We start from the raw sequence: 8,928 nt of genomic DNA, 5'->3' as shown, positions 1-8,928 counted from the left end.
CGGAGTCTGTTGGGCCCTGTCGGGCTCTATCGGGCTTTGTTGGGCTCTGTTGGGCTCTACTGGGCTTTGTCAGACCCCGTTGGGCTCTGTTGGGCTTTGTCAGACCCTCTCAGGCTTTGTTGGGCTCTGTCAGACCCTGTTGGGCTTTGTTGGGCTCTGTCGGGGTCTCTCAGGCTCTGTTGGGCTCTGTTGGGCTTTGTTGGGCTCTGTTGGGCTTTGTTGGGCTCTGTTGGGCTTTGTCAGACCCTGTTGGGCTCTGTTGGGCTCTCTCAGACCCTGTCAGGCTTTGTTGGGCTCTACTGGGCTTTGTTGGGCTCTGTTGGGCTTTGTTGGGCTCTGTTGGGTTCTGTTGGGCTTTGTCAGACCCTGTTGGGCTTTGTCAGACCCTGTTGGGCTCTGTCAGACCCTGTCAGGCTTTGTTGGGCTCTACTGGGCTTTGTCGGGCTCTGTTGGGCTCTATTGGGCTCTGTTGGGCTTTGTTGGGCTCTGTTGGGCTTTGTCAGAGCCTGTTGGGCTCTGTTGGGCTCTGTCAGACCCTGTCGGGCTTTGTTGGGCTCTACTGGGCTTTGTCGGGCTCTGTTGGGCTCTATTGGGCTTTGTCAGGCTCTATTGGGCTTTGTCGGGCTCTGTTGGGCTCTGTCAGACCCTGTCGGGCTTTGTTGGGCTCTCTCGGGCGCTGGCGGACTTTGTTGGGCTTTGTTGGGTTCTGTCGAGCTCTGTCGAGGCCCGATAGATTTTGTCAAAGCCCGACAGAGCCCAACAAAGCCTGACAGAGTCCGACAAAGCCCTACCAAGCCAGACAAAGTCCTACCAAGCCCGCCAGGGCACAACAAATCCCGACAGGGCCCGACAGAGCTCGACAGAGACCAACAGAGACTGACAAAGCCTGACAGGGCCCGACAAAGCCCAATAGAGCCCAACAGAGCCCGACAAAGCCCAGTAGAGCCCAACAAAGCCTGACAGGGTCTGAGAGAGCCCAACAGAGCCCAACAGGGTCTGACAAAGCCCAACAGAGCCCAACAAAGCCCAATAGAGCCCAACAGAGCCCAACAAAGCCCAGTAGAGCCCAACAAAGCCTGACAGGGTCTGACAGAGCCCAACAGAGCCCAACAGGGTCTGACAAAGCCCAACAGAGCCCAACAAAGCCTGACAGAGCATGACGATGCCTGACAAAGCCCAACAGGGCCCGGTAGAGCCCAACAGGGCCCAACTAAGCTCAGTAGAGCCCAACAGAGCCCAACAAAGCCCAATAGAGCCCAACAGAGCCCGACAAAGCCCAGTAGAGCCCAACAAAGCCTGACAGGGTCTGAGAGAGCCCAACAGAGCCCAACAGGGTCTGACAAAGCCCAACAAAGCCCAATAGAGCCCAACAGAGCCCAACAAAGCCTGACAGGGTCTGACAGAGCCCAACAGAGCCCAACAGGGTCTGACAAAGCCCAACAGAGCCCAACAAAGCCTGACAGAGCATGACGATGCCTGACAAAGCCCAACAGGGCCCGGTAGAGCCCAACAGGGCCCAACTAAGCTCAGTAGAGCCCAACAAAGCCCAATAGAGCCCAACAGAGCCCGACAAAGCCCAGTAGAGCCCAACAAAGCCTGACAGGGTCTGAGAGAGCCCAACAGAGCCCAACAGGGTCTGACAAAGCCTGACAGAGCATGACGATGCCTGACAGAGCCCAACAGGGCCCGGTAGAGCCCAACAGGGCCCAACTAAGCTCAGTAGAGCCCAACAGAGCCCAACAAAGCCCGATAGAGCCCAACAGAGCCCGATAAAACCCGATAGAGCCTAACAGAGCTCGACAAAGCCCGGTAGAGCCCAACAGAGCCCGACAGGGTCTGACAGAGCCCAACAGGGCCCGACAAAGCCCAATAGAGCTCAACAAAGCCCGATAGAGCTCAACAAAGCCTGACAGGGTCTGACAGAGCTCAACGAAGCCCGATGGAGCCCAACAAAGCCCGACAGAGCCCGATAGAGCCTGACAAAGCCCGACAGAGTCTGACAAAGCCTGACAGAGCATGATGATGCCCGACAGGGCCAAACAGGGTCTGAAAGAGCCCGATAGAGCCCAACAGGGCTCAACAGGGCCCAACAAAGCCCGATAGAGCCCGACAGAGCTCAACAAAGCCCGATAGAGCCCGACAGAGCTCAACAAAGCCCAACAGAGAGCAAGAAAAGAAGAAAAAAAAAAAAACCAAAAAGCAAATAAACAAAGAAAAGTCTTTTGAAAACGGGAAAAAACCCAGGATTTTCCTAAAATTGTCTTTTCTGGGGGTTAAGCAGAACCTGATTCGGCAGCAGAGTTGCAGGGGAAAAGGAGAAATTTAGAGATGGTTTAATTCTGTACTTAATTAATGACTTATTGAAGGATTTGCCCCATTCTGTATTTAACTCTGACTCCTTTAAGGATTTGGCCCATGATATAATTTCTATACAATTTACATAAAATTTTGGGGCTGGCGTTGGGGTTTTTAACCATTTTATGGAACTTATTTTAACTCAAAATCCCTTTTTTTCATGGTTTGTGAATCGGGTTTGCACAGTCAGGGGGTCATCGGGATTTTATTTGCTTTTTTTTGAGGAATTTTCATTCATTAACAGGCAAAAAATGGGCGCGCGGAGCCTCCGGATCCACATCCAGCCCGAGCGGGGAGCTTGAAATTTGCTTTTTTTTTTGAAAATTGTGTGAAAACGGGGAAAAATGAGGTGAAAATCAGCAATTCCAGGACTTTTCACAGATCCAGCGGTGGGCGCGGGAGCAGCGCTCGTCAATCCAGATGCCGCTGGGCCCAATGGCGCCGCAATCCTTCAGCTCCTTCTCCGTGTTCTCCGTCCACGTGTCCCAATAACTGCGAACACGGGGCAAAAAAAGTCAAAAAATGCAACAAATAAAATAATAAAGCAACAAACCCGAGCGCGCAGTGGCAGGATTCTCTCAGAAAACGCTAAAATTTGTATTTTCGAGGGGGAGAAAACACGAAAAATCTCATTTTATTTCTCACCACTGGCACGAAAACGCCCCGATAATCCCAATTTTTCCAACGTAAAACCTTTTGGTTTATGCACAGCTACCAAAAAAGCAAATTTTTGGTGCATCAGCTTTGCTTTTTTCCTTTTATTTCCCAATTATTTCCCATTTTTGGGGGTTTTACCTGATGCTGGTGCGGTCGCCATTGGTCCAGACCCAGTTTCCCTCCTGCAGCTGGTCCGTCACCCCCAACCAGTACAAGGCGCTGCTGTTCATATTCTCCGCTAAAAACTCCTAAAATTGGTTAAAAAAGCCCCCAAACCAGTAATTCCAGCAGCCTACGGCATTTGGTAATTAAGACAAGGTCGTCGCCATGACGCACAAGGAGTTTTTTTGGGGGCACGAGGAGTTTTTTTGGTGAATCGCGAACAATTTGGGGGTGTCGAAGCGCAGATGCTTCACTCCAAGAGGGAAACGTTGGGGGTTTTTGCTCCATTTTTAGCATTTTTTTTCTCTAAAAACGGGGAGCTGCAATCAACGGAACTCAACCGGATCAACGGAACTCAACTCGCCCATCGGGCCTCCGAGCGCGGCGGCTGGTTTTGGTTAATTTGAGCCCCGGAAATGAGGGATTTTTGCTTTCTTGTGCTTTCCAGAGGAGGAATGCTTTAAGAAAAGGGGGTTTGGGGGCTGAAAAAGCGGCGATTTTGGGGTTTTCGCACCTGCTCGTGCTCCGAGTTGATGACGACGAGGTGCGCAGCCTGGTCGGCGCAGAGGTCGCCGGCGTCGGCCCAGCTCGCCCGCTCCGACGAGAAGAAATAGCAGCTTTTCTCGAAAATCCGCCACCCGGCCGAGCACCTTTTGCCGTCGGGGACGGACCTGCAGATCAGCGCTAGTTGGGGTGGGGAGGGAAATCGATGAGAAATCGGCCCGAAAATGGAGGAAATGTGGTTATTCAGGGGGGAAACGCGGTGGTTTCGTACCGGCGATGTCCTGCAGCTCCTGGCGCTGCCGCTGCATCCCGCTCCGCAGCCGCGTCTGCTCGCGCCGCCGCTCCCGCAGCTCCCGCCGCACTGCGCGACCCCCAAATCCCCCGGTTTTACCCAATTTCGAGCTTTTTTCCCCCCCAAGATTGATGACTTTTCCAGGCACAGGAAACCCGGTCGGGGCTGCGGAAGCTCCCACGGCGCCGGCCGCGGGGTTTTTGCTCGGTCGCTTCGGGGGACGTTTTGCTGCGGTATCACTCGCGATATAATTTAACTAATGACTTATTGAAGCATTTGGCCCATGATATAATTTAATTAATGACTTATTGAAGGATTGGGCCTATGATATAATTTAATTAATGACTTATTGAAGGATTGGGCCCATTATGTATTGAATTAATGACTCCTTTAAGCATTTGGCCTATGATATAATTTAATTAATGACTCATTGAAGGATTTGGCCCGTAATATATTTTAATTAATGACTTATTGAAGGATTTGCCCCATTCTCTTTTTAATTAATGACTCATTTAAGGATTTGCCCCATTATGCATTTAACTAACGACTCCTTTAAGGATTTGGCCCATGATTTATATAATTTAATTAATGACTTATTGAAGGATTTGGCCCATTATGTATTGAATTAATGACTCCTTTAAGTACTTTGCCTATGATATAATTTAATTAATGACTTATTGAAGGATTGGGCCCATTATGTATTGAATTAATGACTCCTTTAAGCATTTGGCCCATGATATAATTTAATTAATGACTTATTGAAGGATTGAGCCCATTATATATTGAATTAATGACTCCTTTAAGCACTTGGCCCATAATATAATTTAATTAATGACTCATTGAAGGATTTGGCCCATAATATATTTTAATTAATGATTTATTGAAGGATTTGCCCCATTCTGTATCTAATTAATGACTCCTTGAAGGATTTGCCCCATTCTGTATTTAATTAATGACTCATTTAAGGATTTGCCCCATTACGCATTTAACTAATGACTCCTTTAAGGATTTGGCCCATAATATAATTTAATTAATGGCTTATTGGAGGATTTGGCTCATAATATAATTTAATTAATGACCCATTTACGGATTCGCCCCGTTATATTTGACTTTTGCGGAATTTTCTGTAGGATTTACACCCTTCCCAAGCAGGATCCTCATGAGGACGAATCCCGCGAGATCCTACAGGCCAAATTGCTCCTTTTTTGGGGCTAATTCCTCCAGACTTGGGTCACGGGTCGGTGAATTTAGACCAAAAGGCGAAACCGGTGCCGGAAAATGAACCAAACGCCCCCAAAAATTGGCATCACTCACCGTCCGCTTGGCTCTCCGAGTAGTTTGACCTCAAGAGCTTCAATTCCGCCTCAATTTCCATCTCTGGGGTGGAAATGCAAGAAAAAAAAGGGCTGGATGAGGCAGAGGAATCGCGAACGGTGTCAAAATCTGCCCAAATTTGGGCTTTTTTGGGGGCGGAGTGGGGAATTCTGGAGCAGGTCGGAAATTTTTCCCGCTTTCCGGCTCTTTTTTGGGGGGCTGAGCGGGGAATTCCGGAGCGGATTTACTCTGGGTTTACACCCCGGAGCAAACGGACTAGAAGGCGGCAGCACCCGGATGGGGGAAATTTGGTGCTAAAACCCTAAAATCCCCATCCCGAGGCAGAATTCAAACCAAATTGTGCTGCTGGATGGGTTTTAGCTGCATTTTTCCACGCCGATGGATGCTTAAATCATAGCGGGCGAACGCCGTGTTTTAAGAGTGAAAATGCCTTTTTTTTGTTGGGTTTTTTTTCGCTGTTTTAACCAAACCGGCCACTTCTTGACCCAATGGGGACCCTCCCACGGCCACTCACGTTTCACCAGGCCCAGCGCGAAGAGCAGGACCCACGCGACGAAGCTCAACGCCACCAAAAAATAGAGAACGGCCACTGACGTCACCCTGCGGCTCTGGCCCCCGGCACCTCCGGGCTCCGCGTCACCTGCGGGGGAAGAAATTGGGGTGAAATCGCAGCTTTTCGGGTGCAGACACAGCCGATGGCTCCGCCGTGGGATGGCGGCGGCGGTTGAGGGCGACTCACCCTTTTGGGGAAGGTTTGGAGACGCCGGTTTCCCCGCCAGGGTGTAAACCCCTGTTGGGAAGAGGGAAATAGTCAAGGGGTGGTGTTTTCGGGGTATTTTAGGGCATTTTGAGGGTTTTTTGGGGGGCAAATCCACGCCGGGAAGATCCACCTGTGCCGCTTTGGCTCCTCGGCGGCTCCTCAGGGGTCGCCGGTAACTTGCGGCCACGATCCGACTCCGACAGGGACACGTCGTCGTAATCATCCTCGAAGCTGTCGGGGGACGCTGCACCAGAGGGGAAAAATGGGGGAGAATCAGGGGTTTTACGGCCAACTGCGAATCCCGGTCGACGGCGGCTCGGCCCTCGGGCGGGCGTGAAAAACGCGATTTCCTGTCCCCTTCGGTAAATCCGCGGCGCCTCCCGCGGCGTTTTTACGCCTTTCGCTCAAAATAGGTGGGTTTTTATGGTTTTTACAGTTTCAGGACGCCGCTCCACACTTTCGGGTCCTCCCCTTGGCTGCAAATCCGAGTGGTTCCGATGAATTTTTAAGTGGGAGGAGATGAATTTTAGCAAATCGAGGACGGAGCGATAAATTCCCTCTCAATCCCCCCCGCAAAGAGCGGAATTTCAGGGTATTTTGGGGGTAATTTGACCTCATTTGACAGAAGGAACCAAATTTGGAGAGGAACACAAGACACGTTTGACCAACCGAGCTGAAAATAAAGCCCAGGGAGGGACCTCGGGGAGTTCTGCTTTCCATCTGCACAGCAAAAAAAGCCCGAAAAGGTGAAAAAAGGACAAGTTACCAGGTCTGAAGTCGCCCATGGGCGTCATTTTCCCGGCGACGGAGTAAATTCCTGCCAAAAAAAGAAAGGAAAAGAGCATTGGGGATACAGGGAGGAACACGAAACCGTGGCCGGCGCTTCTTCAAACCATAGGGAGGAAGTTGCCGGTGGTTTTTTTAAGGCCCGGCGCGGAGTTTAGACCTGAAATTGGGGTGAAACCGCGAGGTTTCGGGGTTTTTCGGCACAGATGGAGACTCGTGCGACTCCAAGGACCCCAAATGCGTTTCCCCCAAACGCGCCGCTGGGACGCGCGTCCACCCCAAAAACGCACCCCGAGCACACGGAAAAAGGGGGGAACGCCCCTGAATTGCCCAAAATCTCGCGAAACGGGACCAAACGGTACCTGCTTGCTTCGCCGGGCGCTTGGAGGGCGCCGCTGGGGGTCCCAACCAGTTGCCGTAGGTCTCCATGGCGTGGGGAGCGTCGCCGCGCAGGCGCCCAACACGGGGCCGCGTCCCAGCGCCGCCGTTTCGCTTCCTCCTCGCTCTTCCCACCGCAAAAAATTCACTTTTTCGGTGAATTCGCAGGCGACGGGTTCGGTTTTGAGCAGGGGAACGGTGGTGGCCGGCGAGCCGGAGGGGACGCCCAGGCGGCCCGTGCAGAAATTTGGGGGGATTTTAGGGATTGTCGATAAAATCGCCGCTGTGGCGTGCTGGGTGCTGCCGACGGCGCCGGCGAGATCCCGAACGGAGCCGCCGTGTTTCGGCAAAACAGGCGCCACGCTTCAGCGCCCGCGAGTCGCTGATTTGCATGCGCGGCCCCAAAAACGTGCGTCGCCGCTCTCTCTTCCCTTTTTTGGGTTCTTTTTTACCCAAAGCCTGGGAAAAAATAAGGTGCGGCCAATGCTGCTCGGTGGCGAATCAGCTCGATCGACGTGGGGTTTGGTTCAAAATTGCAATCAAAGCGCTTCATTCGTTAATATTTTCCCCTCGATGCGTCGAGCCTCGGAGCAACAGGTGAGCAAACAAAATGTTAACAGACGCCCCCAAAATCGCCTGATTTCCCCCCAAAAAGCGACCCCCCAAAGAACAAACAAAATGTGAACGGACACCCCCAAAACGCCCCCAAAATCACTCGATTTGCCCCCAAAGAGTGACCCCGCAAAGAAGAAAAAAAATGTGAACAGACACCCTCAAAAACGCCCGATTTCCCCCCAAAGAACAAACAAAATGTGAACGGACACCCCCAAAATCGCCCCATTTCCCCCCAAAGAGCGACCCCGCAAAGAACAAACAAAACGTGAACGGACGCCCCCAAAATCGCCCCATTTCCCCCCAAAGAGCGACCCCGCAAAGAACAAACAAAACGTGAACGGACGCCCCCAAAATCGCCCCATTTCCCCCCAAAGAGCGACCCCGCAAAGAACAAACAAAATGTGAACGGACACCCCCAAAATCGCCCCATTTCCCCCCAAAGAACAAACAAAACGTGAACGGACGCCCGCAAAATCGCCCGATTTCTCCCCAAAGAGCGACCCCGCAAAGAACAAACAAAATGTGAACGGACGCCCGCAAAATCGCCCGATTTCCCCCCAAAGAGCGACCCTGCAAAGAACAAACAAAATGTGAACGGACGCCCCCAAAATCGCCCCATTTCCCCCCAAAGAGCGACCCTGCAAAGAACAAACAAAATGTGAACGGACGCCCCCAAAATCGCCCCATTTCCCCCCAAAGAACGACCCTGCAAAGAACAAACAAAATGTGAACGGACACCCCCAAAATCGCCCCATTTCCCCCAAAAGAACAAACAAAACGTGAACGGACGCCCGCAAAATCGCCTGATTTCCCCCCAAAGAGCGACCCCGCAAAGAACAAACAAAATGTGAATGGATGCCCTCAAAATCGCCCGATTTCCCCCAAAGAGCGACCCCGCAAAGAACAAACAAAATGTGAACGGACGCCCCCAAAATCGCCCCATTTCCCCCCAAAGAGCAACCCCGCAAAGAACAAACAAAACGTGAACGGACGCCCCCAAAATCGCCCCATTTCCCCCCAAAGAACGACCCCCTCAAACCTTTTAACCCTTTCACCGCCCGCCCCCACTTTTGAAAAAGGGAAA

At 51.7% G+C, this 8,928-nt stretch overlaps 1 protein-coding gene across 1 annotated transcript; it reads right to left on the bottom strand.

The window, feature by feature from the left end:
• Nucleotides 1-2,711: 2,711 nt before the first annotated feature.
• On the bottom strand, nucleotides 2,712-7,280 carry LOC136001002 (CD209 antigen-like protein C). Its single transcript, XM_065655057.1, has 10 exons — nucleotides 7,214-7,280; nucleotides 6,832-6,882; nucleotides 6,196-6,309; nucleotides 6,045-6,095; nucleotides 5,820-5,945; nucleotides 5,285-5,347; nucleotides 3,950-4,039; nucleotides 3,689-3,858; nucleotides 3,151-3,260; nucleotides 2,712-2,847 (listed from the first exon to the last, which is right to left on the bottom strand). The coding sequence occupies exons 1-10, from the start codon at nucleotides 7,278-7,280 to the stop codon at nucleotides 2,712-2,714; spliced, it is 978 nt and encodes a 325-aa protein (XP_065511129.1).
• Between the last annotated feature and the right edge of the window lie 1,648 nt (nucleotides 7,281-8,928).

The sequence above is a fragment of the Caloenas nicobarica genome, chromosome 36 (assembly GCF_036013445.1).
Source record: "Caloenas nicobarica isolate bCalNic1 chromosome 36, bCalNic1.hap1, whole genome shotgun sequence".
Lineage (NCBI taxonomy): Eukaryota > Metazoa > Chordata > Aves > Columbiformes > Columbidae > Caloenas > Caloenas nicobarica.
This window is presented reverse-complemented; position numbering and strand designations above follow the sequence as displayed.